The 16248-nt window shown below is 34.5% G+C and overlaps 1 protein-coding gene across 4 annotated transcripts in view; it reads right to left on the bottom strand.

Annotated features, from left to right (window-relative positions):
- PHF14 (PHD finger protein 14) overlaps nt 1–16248 on the bottom strand; it is a 170410-nt gene that overhangs the window by 141989 nt on the left and 12173 nt on the right. For all 4 annotated transcript variants that reach the window (XM_059818512.1, XM_059818514.1, XM_059818513.1 and 1 more), the window contains exons 4-5: nt 11566–11710; nt 1049–1208 (exon numbers count right to left, since the gene is read on the bottom strand). In XM_059818512.1, coding sequence (XP_059674495.1) covers nt 1049–1208; nt 11566–11710 — 305 coding nt within the window. The remainder of the gene's footprint in view (nt 1–1048; nt 1209–11565; nt 11711–16248) is intronic.

Below are 16248 nucleotides of genomic sequence, written 5' to 3'. Positions count from 1 at the left end.
GGAAGGTGTTTCCCCCCTCTGCTGCAGAGTTCATCATTCTTTGTTGTGGCATTATTAACTGAAGAAGAGCACTCTGGTGTTTTGTGACTTTTCAGGATTAACCATGAAAGAAGCACAACACTAGCAAGGCATAAAATGCAGCTTTCTGGAAGCTGATTAAATTGAACTAGCAGAACACATACTCAAATTCCACAGAGACTGACAGCAGATACCAAATACTACAAGCTCAGTCACCATCAGAGAACCACTGTGACCAACCCCAGTAGCTGTCCTTGCTAGAACATGATACTACTATTCAGCAGTGAGGCTCAAGGGGCTCAAACCCTGCTTTTCTCCCTGCAACCTCCAAGCTCGAGCAAACCCAAAATAACTACCCAATTTTTCTTAGGTTTCTGATCCCCAGCCCCTGCTGTCAATAGTTCAAGCCATTGATTAAGTGAGAGAAGTCTTTCATGCTGTTATCCTTGCATATGTCTGAATACTGAGTAAGAGTTTATGGGATATTAACTTCCTCTACACAGGAAGCTTTTTTGTTTAAATGTAAACTGCATTCCTGATGCAAACAAACAAAAAAAGTTTCTTTTTCAAGATTCCCATCACGTTCACTAGTATGTTTTTTTGTTAAAAATGACGCATATCACAAGTAGTTAAAGGGAACAAACAAAGGTCTTCTAGTATATCCAGTAATACATCTATACACATATAATATATGGTGACAGGATTTATCAGTCCCTGAAGTAAATGGTGATCTTTGTTTCACCTAGGTACATCTTTTGCTTATAGGTCCGTAGATCTCCATGCTCAAATTCACCTTAAGAAAACATCTTCCTAATTTTATAATGGACATGAAGAATACTATGAGCACACAAAATATTAGGTGATTGACTATCCAAAGAGAACCCAACTCAAAAGTGAGGTGAGAAAGAGAGGACATCAACAATAAAGTTTCATTTATGACACCGTCTTCTATAGGCAGAGACTAGGGCAAAACCCAATCTTTTAAATGTAAGCTGACATCAAATTCAAAACATCACTTCTTCAGTCTTACCTGCCTGCATCAGTCTCCTTGAAGATCCCATCCTGGTTAGGACACAGTTCACAACTAGGTGTGACACCACATTTGCATGCATCACAAAACCAAGGTTCTGTGGAATTTTCTGAAGCTGAGCTCATGATAGAATCACTCTCTCCATCAACACCATAGCAACCTACATGCATGAAAAATGGAAGACCAATATAAGGAAACTGTAAAAGTAAACAGTTGTCAGTCATCATTTCAGCAGGAAACATACACACATATACATTCAGGAGGAATGATACTGAAAGTCCCAAGAAAGCTTACAATATTTTTGCAAAGATTATCTTTAGTGCAGAATTTGGATTTTAAAGAGACCCTAATTCTAAGAAGTGATCTATTTTATGTGATTGTCTCAGATTACAACTGAAAGACAAGAAAAAGGCTGGTTTACTTAATTCTTTTAGCAATGCTTGGTGTTCTTCCAGACTATCCATTAAGAAGGAAAGTAAGAAAACAAGACTTAAAGCAACCAACAAAAACTGAGAAAAACTCAAAAGCATTTTTTCAAGTAAAGAAATATTTTTCAAGTTAAATGCAACAAGCTAAGGAAACTTTAAAAAATCCCAATAAAACACTGATCAATTACATACTTTTATGGCAATATTTACAAGAATGGTTCTTCATTCCTTTATTATTACCCTAGAAGATCCTGTACACTATATCCCACTCCTCTCCTCCAGTGTGGCAGGTGTAGGGCTTATGTTGAGCTACCTGTCTTCCCATGCAACCTGTGAAGTCTGCTTTCAGTTGGATCAACAGTCTAAGCCAAATTATAACATGGTTTCTTGAATACTAGCACGAAGTGAAGAATCCATGTGTATCATTGGTCAGATTGCAGACTTGTGACCATCTGCAGGCTTCTCTTGGATATTCCTATCTTTCTTCTTCTCCCTAATCTGAAAATGAACATTATGTTTTGGAGGTTTTTGGGGTTGGTTTTTTTTTTTTTAGAGGTTGATTATGCCAGTAGTATCCAGTCAACAAATATGCACTCCACTTTTCATTGAGCACCCAAATCAACTAAAAGAGAATATACACATGAAATAAAAAACACTATTTGCATACTGTACGGGTTGTAGGACTGAGCTTAAAAGACTTTCTATAACTTCAAAACCAAAGTACAGTTTGCAGAGCACAGATTGACAGTTTTGAGACACCAGATTGCTTAAAAAAAAAATATATACTTCATCAATCACCATGCTCATTTTCACCTGGCTTTAAATTATGGTTAAACTCAATCATTCAGTTTTTCCATTCTTCTTTGGTACATCAGCTGTATTCTTTATGATTGTTAAGGTGTCTGTGCATGTTTTAAAGCGATTTAGAAGCTTGTTATTTAAGTTTTGCACAAGAATAAGAGTAGCAGTATTAATCCTGCAAATGGCAAAAAGAAAAATCTTAAAGCTTATCACCACAAAACCGTATTTCTGCATATGCCACATTTTGAACATTTATGTGTTATTCAATAAGAGAAAAACATTATTTCACTGTCAACACTTAAAACACAGTAGAGACTTTACTAAAAGATTAAATTCAGCTATTTATCAAAACAGCGATCAAGTCAACATTTGTGCTTGCAGAACAGTTAAATTATTGAATTCTGCAATTAAATAGCAACATGATTTGTTACTTTGGTTCATTACCCACTGACTGTAATAAAATAGCAACAGTGCTCTAACTCCCTTTGTGACAGAAACAGAGCTCTACCTAATAGACTAAAACTATATTCAGGAAATAAGCAATAACACTGTAGGAATCGTTTAAAAAATATAGTCTTCCATTACAGAATGAGGTTCGTCAATAAGAATTAAAATAAGATGCCAGAATGTTTCTTTTCATTATAAAAGTATTCCAGAATCAAAGGACAAGTAATGCACAGAAGTACATTCACAGACAAGTTTCATTAGGTATATAAAATACCATATAGCTCACACATAAGGTAACTTTGTTTTCTTTATAATGTGGTACCACCTTTAAGTAGTATTCCAGAAAGTAATTTTTTAAGTTCTAATAACACAATCTTGGATACATGCCAGTAAAGCTACTTTTAAGCAATTATATTAATGTACAAACACACAGCCCATTGATATAATAGAGCTGATGAATAATTAAGCTTTTAGTAATTCCTACAGACTTCTTAAAATATCAACATTTTCCTAAACATACTTATTAAAAATTACCTAGCACTACAGAAGCAGTAATACTTTAACAATTTCTACTTAAGTCTTGGGACCCAACAGCTGAAGTTTAAATTTGATCTAATAATACTTAACAAAATGAAGAGCTGAGTCCCAAAATTAATTAGAAAACTCTTATTAAGCTCTATTTTTGCTAAGGATACACAAGTATTTTAACCCAGAATTGTTCTTATGATTGCTATAAAGAATCATTTGCTGCTTTTGGGTTGTTAAGTGATAACAGAAGCCAAAGGAGAGATCAAATTTCATCAATGTAATATCCATATGGATAATACAAATCTGTTGAACAGCTGTATCCATTAAATGTCTGTAAAGCTACAATATATAAGATGACAAAACTTGCATGTGGTTTTGACACCAAAAATCAATATGTATATGAAGAGAATAAAATTCCTTTCAAAAACTAGCAAAAATATATAGTGAAGCAAAAAACTTCTTTGTCAATTTTTAAATACAAAATTTTTATGATTCAAAAACAGCAAAATAACTCAGAACAAAAAATAATCAATGTCAAAATATGTTTGTCCTGATTCAAAGAATGACAGATAACACAATGATGATGTCATTTGACATTATGATGTCAGATGTGTACAGGAGCAGATGTAATGTTTGTTTTTCAAATGTACAAGGAACAAAAAAAACCATTTTATTCCACTTCAATTGAGATATGAAGGCAAAAGCTGTTTCAGAACAAAGCCCTATTGTAGAAATACGTCAATTTTACTAACACTTTGAATTTCAGTCCAAGTAAGTGTATTTGGAACAATGACAAGCTAAAATCATTATAGCATTCACCTGGGATGTGAAACAGTCTGAAGTCTCTGCCCAGTCCAAACCAGAGCAAGGATATTAATCTATTGTCTCATAACCAGTGCTCTGATCACTGGTGACAGTTATTCCAAAATGAATACCTCAGTCTCTTCTAAGTTGTTCCACTTCTATATATAAACATTACAGTTTTTATTGTACTAGATGTTTACTAATTCTGCAGCCTAACTGCAGCAGGTCCAAATTGTTCCAACATAGTGTGAAACAAAGAAAACTTCAATACCTTACAGTTTTTCAAGCAATAGAAATCTACTTTCCGGTTATTAACTAGCAACCATAATGAAAACCCTGGCAAAGCTGAGGAATGCTGCTCACCTAGTAAGCATCTGTAGTGTCAAAATTGAAAAAGTAAGTCTTCAAAATTTCTCAACATACTGATTTTATTTTTTCTCTTGTTACCACAAGTTGCAATACTGCCTACCAACAGAAAAACTAATTTGATGAGATTAACATCACATTTTTAAAAAACAGAATGCTATACACACCTTGTCAAAATTTATAATTGTGGATAAACAAATTATCAAATACATTCAAGCAAGTAGATGCAACTAATTAACACACATTAAAGAGATGAACTTGCAGTTCCAGACCACACTTTCAGCAGCTTTCACTTTCCAATTTCAAGTAACTTTATGACAGTCATGCTAAGGGATTCATATTTCCCTTAGTAAGCTGAAACTGGGGGAAAAAAAGTGTTTTCTACTGCATGGCTATAATTGAATTTTTGTGTACTAAATCAGACCTACAGTATAAAAGGCACTTGATAAAAAACCTAAATGCACTTTTGTCCAAATCTGTCTGAAAACTTACAATATATAGATCAAGAGTTCAGAGTTTTTAAAAACAGCTGTATTTTTGTATTTTTTACCCTGGTAATATTCTTTTATCTGTAACAGACAATTACCTCTTTAAATACGTCATTTTAGGATCCTTAAAACTGCTGAGTACAACAAAGGTTCAACTCAAAGGTCTGCCTTCTTTTCCTATGCTGAAAGAATTATTTTGGTCCTATTAACAAAAAATTTAAAAAGCATTTTTATGACTTATTTTAAAATGCACAGACATGGAGATACAAAGCTGCTGCCTGATACATCATTCCATTCTAGTATTAAACAGTTAAGCTGATGAGCAAGAAAAAGTTGTCCAATGCAACTTTGCTGTATGGATTGTTGGGTATTGCTGGTGTTGGAACAGAAAGCAATGTAAGGGCTTGCTACAAGTAAATCTCCAAAGCAACATCAGGAGGTAATCTTTAGGTTCTTTCTAAAAACATCACAGTTGTGTAGATGGTGTGACTACCTAAGGATTGAAAGGACAACAGAGAAAAGCATACACATCTTGTAAACAACATGTTTGGTTTCAATTATTTTCACTGCACCTGTGACCTATTTGGCATTAAGTCAACTACCCACCCCTTTGGAAAAATACGTTGAAGAAATAAAACAATTTTTAAACACTTTGTTTAAAATGTATGCTGCCCTTCCTTAATGTTCACAGAAATTCTGAATTTTGGATCTTTAGAATACCAGAGAGCCCCTTTACAACTAAAGTTCATTAAATCCTCATGTTTCTATATTTTTAGATTACTGTATCACAACTCCACGTCTGCCACCTCTTTGAATACCTCTTACACTAAACAATAAAACTGGTTTAGTATAGTATTAACCTATGACTGTAAACACATGAAAGTCAAGTTAAAATGCACAACATTTACTGTTCCACAAATTGCATCTATGCATTAAGATTACAGCCAAGTTGCCTCTCGAATGTATGTCATTTTATACAGAAAACAAACTTTTTTATTCCCTGATTTTAAATTCATTGTACTCCATCAACACCTGATTTTTTAATGTGATTGTCATTTAAATGAAATTGCAAACACTATAAAATGCTACCATTAAAACAATTGTTCTGAAATTTATACCACTGAGGGAAATGGGAAGAGAGACCTAATTCTTGCCTTGGCTGCATCTGTTCCTCTGTCTCTCTGGGAGGGTAATTTTTTGCCAGTCGAACAGAACATCTGCATATGCTAACTACATCTACATATACTCCGAAACATGATCTTTATAACAAGATCATGAAAACATGAACTTTAAAGTAAACTGTAGGTCTGCCAAAATAAATGCTGTGACATCACAGTATTTAAAATATGTTACATTCAAACCTTAACTGGACCAACAGTTTAGAATAAAGACATTAATCAATTCACGCACCGTAAATTCAGAACAGTATTTTTATTTACTAAATGGAGAGTACTAAAGTACATGATTTCACAAAATGAATTTTTACACCAAACAGCAGCAGACCAGGGTAAGCAGCAAAATTAAAATGCAAAAACGTTTTACTACACTGTAAATCATATGGAGACTACACTATTGCTTTTAGCAAGAGAAATTTTATTCCCTGCCATACACATCCCGGTAAAGTAAGAAACAAATAGAGGAGATGGAAAAGAAACAGTTGGAAAAACGTAGAACTTTTCTTATTTAATTCACAGCAACTTACCCAAGGGCAATAGCTGGCAAGTGTACTACCTACAGTTATGGCACACACTATGATATGCACCAGACATTTTCTTCAGACACACTGCAATCAGTATGTCAAAAAAACTGACACCACAGTTGGGGGTGTCCTGCTATTACAGGATCTTACCACAAAAGCGTTTATCCAAAATGACAGATTAGTGCCTAAAGAAGATTTTTATAAAAAGAAACAAGAATTATCTCCACACAGAAAGACTCTGAAAAGCAACATTACTACTACAAATTCAATAAGAAAGATTTTTTCCCTAGCAAGGTAAACATTTTTTTTTTTTTTTTAAAAATTGGTTGATATGCGAAACGAGAACAAATTTTTAATTGATTGACTTACTAATTAATTACAGGCTGTTTAGACATAAAAGATGAATGCAAAGTATAAGAGTGCGTATTAAATTAGCATTACATGTATGCTGCTTACACATTTTTAGAGGCTGTTACAGATTTCTGTCATTTTGAACCAGTTATTTGCTCCACAAAGTTTATAGATTTTTGGACATGTGTCTGCAAAGCAAAGATAGCTTTTGGACAAGTGACACAGGCCATGCAGGTGATATGAACATCACACAGCAAATAGTTGCACTGGAAAGGAAACTGAATTTCTATCAATCTCAAAACTTGTCAGTAAGGCAAGTAAAAGTGTTTATTAAAGGTCCACAACTCTAGGTCTGAATCTGAATCCCCCTCTAACTCTTGGCCATGTTGCTCTGTTGCACATGAGTGCTTGCAGAGTTGCTCCCAGATGAGTTATCACCCTTCTTTTCCCATGGAAGACTTCATGTAATAGTTGATTAACGCAAGCAGCCGCGTACTCAAAAGGAAAAGTACTGCAGGTACTCAAAAGGAAAAGGTTCTAGTACCAAATACCCAGGTGCACGAGTAATGGAGCAACATGCACAGTGATAAGCTACCTTGCGCTGGAAAAGCCAAAACTTAGCGGAGCAAGGGAGAATGGAGATCTAGACCCTTAGCTTACCCTCTGAAAGAGGGTAACAGGTTCTTGTCAACAACTATGCTGGCACTCAGCCACTTAGGGTTTGCAACTGGAAGGCTCACCTTCCTGTGAAGGGGACACACTATTGCATGGGACCTGCCCTTTGACCAGTAGCTACAAGCAGAGCAAGAGTCCCCCAGGGAAGGAAGGGAGCCCTTGTGTCCAGAAGTAGGCTCAACTCAAGGGCAGCGTTTTCACAGCTAGTGAATAACTTCATATTAAATACAGAGGTGGCCACCACAGAAAAACCCTTTCCAGTCACCTCAAAAGTTCTGTGGTAGACACAAACTTCCATTTCAGCAAAGCACAAAGGCATAAGCCAAGGGTGTTAAGACCCCTTCCTGTGAAGTAAAACAGTTTCTGTAATAGTCAACAAGGAGAGAGAAAATAAGGTCTTCAGGGAAAGAATAATCAAATCACCAGTATCATCACTACGTGGGTCCCTGGGTGGGACACCCGTAGGGTGTGAAAGGAGTGCACTTCCTTCCAAATAAATATCTACAGTGCTATAGAAAAGTAGAGAAAACATATCAATTTATAATACAACTTGAACTTGCAAACAAAAACTATGAAGAAAAACCCTGGGGTATTCCAGCAGCTTTGTCTGGGCATTTCAGGGTAACAGGCATCTTGGGTTTGAGATTCTAGGGAAAAGACAACTGCTAAGTATCAAAATCAGTTCACAGGAAATGGGCATATTATTCTCCCCAATTGCAGGCAAACACAGATAAACGTCACCGCATCGATTTCTATCCAATTCATAAATAGAAGCCTCTTCATTCAATACTGTGCTAGAAACTGCATTTTCTGAAAAACTCAAAATCTCAAATATTAGAACAAATTTCAGGACACAGCGTGGTGTCTGCAGCCATAGCAATCTACCTACTAAAGGAAACCTGCAAAAATAAGAACAAATTCTTGGATTCCAATGTGTTTACAAAATAGACTCACTTATTACTGGAACACATTTTTCAAACTACAAAGCAGCTGTGCATAGGAATACAAAGGATGTCTTATAATACAGCCTATGCCCATGATCTGGGCACCCAGTTACGAGGTGCAGATTGAAGTCAATGATACTAAGAATAAATCTTGTCTCTATTAACATTAAAAAAATAATTCTCAGGGTTGCAAGCAATGTTTATATGATTAGACAGTAATTATTTCTTCAACTACTTCTCAATTTGTATTTGGAAATCATCTGAGTTGAATGATTAAGCCAACAGGAACAAAAAGTAATTGTTGCATTGCGTTTTGGTTTTGACTGCAACTTCTTTATGCTAGTCTGTGTCTTCATTTATTACTCATGCATTCAGAAGTAATACAATGAGCCAATGACCCCTGGGCAGGAGTGCAAAAATCTCCAAGTTATTGAACATACGTATATATATATATGATCACTGAATCAAACTAAAGCTTCAAAGGTTCCAAATTTGTTAATAAAATTTTGATGTTGCAAGCAATTATTTAAACAAATTACTGAAAACCACTCTGATTTAAAATAGTCCCTGCTCTTATCATTATAAAATATCAAAGTACAGAAAAAATACATCAAAATAAATGTTCATTTCTACTTAAAACTGTATAACTGTATTTACAAATTGGTATACATATCTAGCAGTTAAACATGCAAATAAAATGCCAAATAAACTTCCAAATTGCATTTACCATAGATTTGAAGTTCAGCTTGTTGTTGGGGAAATTTACACTTTTATCATAGTCAACAACTACTTTCACCTACTCAGCTTGCTTTTTTTTTTTTCAAGACCTCACCTATTCAAACAGAACTTCACAACTGCTTTACATACAGTTTTAAGTATTTATTATCAAAATAAATTGTGAGCAGCTAAACTTTCAACCGTAAGTGTGAAAAATTAACTAACATCCTCAGTCAATTAGCTTGTACAGACTGTAGAACTTATCAGAATAAACTAGCAATTTAAATCTTCTGGATTAATATATTTTACTTTATTGCAAAAGAAACATATACACATTGTACTCTTTATATCAGTGAGACTATAGGGAATCTTTGCCTATAACACTTTAAAAAGAATGGCAGCCATTAATTCTAGACAGATTTTGAACTACTAAAATTCAAGTGAATTTTGAACTATGGAACTATTTTCCTGTGGAGGAAAGCCAGCTATAGTTTTACCTTTTGTAGGGACAAAGGTTTAGTAAACTAAACAAAATGAGGAAGTAATCTTTCGGGGATTTTTAAGGCACTCCTCTGGAATAAAAAACAAACTTGCCATAATTTTATTTTATGAAGGCAGATCATTTTTATGTCACAATCATTCTGCACTTTAACATGACTAACTGTACAATCATTAAAAAAAAAATCTTATAGAAGAATTTTCAGGGAGCTCCACGGCTTTAGGGTTTACATGTATTGACTGTACACAACGTTTGGGGAATTCTCAAATAGGCATTCATAACTATCATCAAAAGACACTTTCATTCAATTTTTTTTTTCTCATGAGTTAATATTAGACTGTGCTAGGGAAAAAAAAAGTCTATCAAGAATCTATAAAACGAACTTTTAGTAGCTTACTGCATCTCAAATTGAATATATTCTGCATATTATTTTCCAAATACTTCACGGACAGAGGAAGGAATTCTGCAAGCATTCCAAGACACCTAAATTTACAAGTCTAACACTTGTTATAGTCAATGAAGACCTGACTAATGCCCTTAAAGGCACCTACAGTATTATTCAGTTCATCATAAATTAGGTCAACTAAATTGCTCTCAAAGCTCCATTGACAGTACTGATTAGCTTTTCAAAGGACTGCAACAGGAGTTCAGGAGTTAGAGTACGCATTGACACTTAACATAAGGCACCTCAACTTGAGGACAGAAATTCCATCCTCAGTCTTCTAATTGATATTAAGCAAAGAATTGAACTACAGCTCAATGCATGAAAAATACTGTTTTGAAACAATTTTCAATCCTGTATGAGAAAACAAAAGGGGACCAGGGGATTAAGAAAAGCACTTCCTACCTGAAAAGGCATGCTAAACAGCTCAAAAAAAATTTAAAATTATGGGAGTTACATAAATTGAATAAATGTCTTTTACGCTTTTGAAGAATGAAAGTCTACCTTCTTTTAATTTCAAGGATTGAAGTAGCCCATCTCATTTTCCTGGGAAACCTTAAAAACAAATGAAGCCCCCAAAAGGTACAGGATATCAGAAATGCTAAAAAACCCACACACACCTTCTCAATGAAGAAAAAAACAGGTTTTGCTTTTCAACAAAATGGGTGTACCTCTCTGTGTTAGCACCTACCCTACCTTCCACCTCTTTAAAACCAGACCTCCTAAATTTGTAACACACACATAGACTAGATTTCGAAGCAATTAGCAAAACAAAGATTTGAATGTTTTAACTTTAAAATTTCCCCATTTCAAACTGTCAGTAAAAATTATGAGAAAGTTCACGGCTAGCTGTTTTCACTTATAACTAAATGCCACGGACAATTCCTTTCTCTCCGCCTCCCCATCTCTCTGCCTTTTTGATACAGCAAAAATATATGTAAAAAACCCTTCCCTTTTAGAAGGCCTCCTAGTCTCATGATCTTATAACACAGTTAGGCAATCAAATTCATAGACTGAAATAGGTAAGACAAAAATACATTTAATATAATATCCTAAAGCCCTGAAAATACAATCTATAGCTCCAGTATTTGTACACTGTCATTCATTTTATAGGTATCTGTAGACCATGTCCTGTCCCGTAGTTACTTATATTTGCTTCGCTAAAGTAGAAGATGGATGTTTCACCACTAAAAAGGATCCATGTAGTATTATAAAAAATTACCTGTCAGAGTTCAAAGGCTTCACTTTTTTGAAGAAATTAAGTCAACATTTTATTAAAAACAAAGCATATGCTTTCCTCCCACAATGAGAATGAAGGGTTGTATTACCTTCATGCACTGTGATTCCACAGTTGTCACACTGGATTATTTCATCAGCATCTTCACTGTTATCTCCAAGACAAACGCAACAAATCAAAATATGGTCCATTTTCTGGGAACTCCAATTTTGAGATTTCTCAAGGATCAATGAGTCCTAATATTGGAAAATGAAGACACATGGATTATGCCAGGAACTTCAATTTTATTTAAAACAAACAAAAGATCTGTTATTTGCTAAATTTTGAACAACAAACAAAAAAAGATGCAAAATTATTTTCACAAGAATAAAAGCTTCTTTGTTGTCAAAACATTTAAAACACTTCATCCACAAATATAAGAGCTGGGAGAAAGGACGGATACAATCTGATCTCAATACACCTAGAGATCTGTTAAGATCCAAAGGACAAAGAAGGGTCTTGTTTTCTCAGAGAGAAACACATATGTCTTTAAACTGTTTATGTTCTACAAAAAGGAACAAATATACACCCCTAAAAAAACATTTAAAAGCAAAAAAAAACCCCACCAAGGCCAAAGGTGACCTTCAAATGTCCCAATATGCAGAAAAGTTGTTTCATTTTCTTAAAATTTGCACCTTCCAAAAAAAATAGTCACATGGATCTGAAAAATCTGAAAATAAACAGCTAACACAAGCCTGACAAGTTTTCACTTACATAAAATATAACAAATTATCAACTCAGTTCTATTTTGTTGTAATGCAAATTTGTATGTCTCTATGAAAAACCGTATGATTTAAGAAGCTATAACAACTTATTTTCTTCTGATTATATACAGGAGTAAGGATTTGCAGAACAAGTACATTGCTCTGTTTTGGCAACCTTCAATGTGAACTACACCACTTAAAAAGAATGTGGCTTTTAATAGGGAATTTCTATAAGGAAACATAGAGAAGTGTTTCACAAACCAAATAAATCTGTACATAAATTTTCTTTTTTTCATAAACACCATCTAGGCTTCTTATTATTTTCATTGTGAGGTACAGCCAATGTCTCTTCTGCAAAGTTCCACAGCTTCCATACATTTTCTTTTATTTTTATACTAAAAGGAAACATTGAACTACCTCCATTGGTGATATGAAGGCATATAGGGAAGTGTGAAATCAGGCACACTAGTGAAAAATAATCATTGCAGGACAAAGAAATAGTAATAGTTTCATAACAGAGGCTGACAGTTCAAGCCTAAATGGCATCCATTCAAAATATCAGAGATCTGATAATATTCCAAAACTGCTGAGGTATCCTACCAGGAAAAAAAAAATAAATTAAGGTGGAAGATGCCCTCTCAAACATCTTTTTCTCATTCCAAACACCCCTTTATGACATCAGTACTGTGCCTGTGTAGCCTAAGCAGATAAAAAGTATCATGAATGCTACCTGAAGTAGGTATTCTTCCTCAAGGATCTTAAATTCTCACACTAATCTATGCAATTATTTCATTATAGCCTCTCAATCTGACACAGTGTCTCTGCACAAAATCTTCAGTGAATCATTAATGAAGTCTCTTTGTACTTTAGGTTTATCTGGACAGGTATTTGGGGGGCAAGGGGGAGGGGAAATCTTTGCTTGACTTTAAAGCAAGATAAAGGGGTAAAATAATCTTGCCAGCCAAAGGTGGGCTCAAATAGTTTACCTCAAGTGATAGAGGTGGCTTGTTATAACGTTTTTGACCTAGGACAGTTCAAACACATACTTCTAGCAGTTAGGAAAGGCTTCTGGATCTCCCATCCATTTTCTCTAAACAATGTTAAGGAAACATGACCTATAAAAAAACCCCCTCATCTAGAGGTAAAAATGAAAGATTATACAACCATTCACACAGTCACGCTTGCTTAGGGGAAGGCCACTAATCGTGAAAAATACAAGATTCTACCCTACAGAGTTCAGACTTACAGAGCATTTCTTCCAACACCCTCCTTTTAGGACAAAGTTGCAAAGCATTTTGAGGAAAGCAAGAAACTTGCACATTTTTTTCAAAAATACTGTGGCCCATCATTACTCAAAATACCCACATTTAGCTTACCATTCACATTACAGATAGGAAAATGGCAGTAGATACTCCCTAACTTTGGCAGATTAATTGAGCAATGGCACAGGCTTCTCAGGCACATCTCGCAACTCTGCAGAAATCAGCTTTTTCTGACAGTACCTTCAATTGTTATTTGGCTTCACTAACAGAGGTTTAAAAGAAATCTGCAATCTCTACTGCTATAGAAGCCCAAGGTCTGAGAATTAAAAGAAGAAAAAAAAACCTAAAAAACAAACCCCCAAACTATTACTTTAAATTAAATAAACAGAATTGCACTGTAAAAACAACACTGAAATAACAATAGCTGTTAAGGCAGTGAGAACATACGCAAACATGGGTATAAAAAGAAAAGAAACAAGCAGTGATGGAAGGGCATCAAATTTGGATTTAATGTTAGGATCCCCATCCATTATGGTTTACCTTATGTGAAGACAGCCAACAGGTCAAACAGAGCAGCAAAATTAATTTTCTATGCAGACATGGAAAGGGAGTGATCTGGAACGTATGTTGCTCTTCCCTGCTTAGTCCGTGTAAGCACCTGAAAAACCCCATCCCAGAAGCTGACCCTACTTGTCTAAAGCATGGGAACTTTTATGTAGAGGTGGTAACTGCTGCCAACTCGTGAACAAGTCGTGTTTCCTAGCCAAGTGACAGGAAGGATTTCAGCTGAATCACTATGTAATTCCCATTTCTGTGGTGTTAATGAAGAAAGTGAGCATTTCAAGCTATATGCCTATATACTTCTAACTTTAAAGGAATAAAAAAAAAAAAAATTAAAAAAATAAAATAGCCACCTCACTGAGAAGAGAAGAATCCCATATAGTGGTAGCAATTATAAAAACAGTAAAGCACTGTCTATCTACTAATGATGCTTGACCCTAGAAAAGAAAGCTAAGTTTTCTTCTGTGCTTAATACATTAGAAAAGCACATAGTATTTCATTACAGCACAGGTTAAAATACTGTCTATCCAAACCTCAAAATATTTTTTGTAAAATGGAGAAAAATAAAATAAAAATCACACCGAAACAAAAACAAACAACCCACCCCCAACACCCCCACAACATCCACCCCCAAAAAGTAAGGAAAGGAAAGGAAGAATGCATATTAAGGACACTATTACATGTTCAGAGTTAATTACCTGAACATTCTTTCATAAATTAATTATACATTCAGACACCTGTTTTTCTAAGAACTTAACTTCCACAGCGTAATGAGATTTTGCTAGACTTGACTGCTAGACAGGTTTTGGGGTTTTTTTTACTATTTTAAAATATTGTAGTAGTGGAAACTATACTGTTATAATACAGTTGAGTATCAATCTAAAAATTACAGTCCATAACTCAGTCTACAGATACTCACTGTTGCAAGGCTTCTTGTTAAAGACCTATTCATAAACAGCACTTTGCTTTACATGCAGTAAAGATAAATTATCAATTACAAAATTATAATTTCAACTTCAAATTTTCAAATTTTTATTTTATCTTTTGATCAATGTCCTAAATCCAAGGCAAGAATAGACTCTGAGGTCCATGCATATTAAGAAGCTTTGCAAAAGATACATCAGAGACAGCTCTGGGTTTCTGAAACAGGCCTAATTTTCCAAGTCAACCAAAATCATGGACATATTCAAGAATATATCCCTAAGAATGTAGACTCCATCTCCATTCTGATACGGGAAACAACTCTGAAAGACAATTACCTATCTCTATTTGAAGTTCTGATAATCAGTATTGGTAAAGCACTTTCAGCTCCTGAGCCAACAGAATACGGGTAACAACACTAGAATTACACAGCTAGACAATGAAAGAAGATGCCTATACAAAAAGTAAAAAAGCCCCAGAATTAGGCTTTTTTTTTCCAATCACAATTATTACTAGTAATTAAAACAGCACAGCTCGTTCGCAATCATATATATGTAACACATAACAAAGTATATGACATGGAGACAACTGATTCTGCCAAATACTCTGTTCAATTCCCTGTCATTTTACACATTAAAATAAAGATTAAATGGACCAGCAGAACTTTAAATAGTGCCATACCACTATCATTTATCAAATGTTATGTTGACATTGCAATTATTTCCTGAAAATTGAACGTAGATTTTACAGCAACTCTTTTTACTTTGTTCAAGATTTTGCTACTGCAGGACATGAAGTTAACCATCCTGACAACCTAATATCTTAATTTTTCCACAGGCACAACCTTTAGGCAACTGTAATTGTGCATAGGAAAAAAAAGTTGCATTATTAAACACTTAACATATAATTTTCACATTCTGCGATTAGAAGATATTTAATATAGTAATAATAGTTTCCAAATACATTTTAGTACTGTCAGAAATTACTTAATTTGTGAGAATTATAAGCAAACCCAACATAAATTATCATGATTATCCTATTTGATTTTAAACCCAGCGTGCATATTTCTTTATTTAGAATTCTTCTATCAGTGAACTTAGTAGTCAGACTTTGATGTTTGTCACAAAGAAGGGCCAGGATAAAGAATAACCTGTCATTTAGCTATTTTATGAATATGTCACAGATGCTTTTAACTTTTAGAACATTACAGATATGCAACATTTACACTAAAACAGAACTAGAAGTCTCACTAATACATGTTGATTTGCATACTGGACCTCCTATTTG

Source organism: Gavia stellata, chromosome 6, assembly GCF_030936135.1.
Source record: "Gavia stellata isolate bGavSte3 chromosome 6, bGavSte3.hap2, whole genome shotgun sequence".
NCBI lineage: Eukaryota > Metazoa > Chordata > Aves > Gaviiformes > Gaviidae > Gavia > Gavia stellata.
The sequence above is the reverse complement of the archived record's forward strand: the minus strand, read 5'-3'. Positions and strand labels throughout refer to the sequence as shown.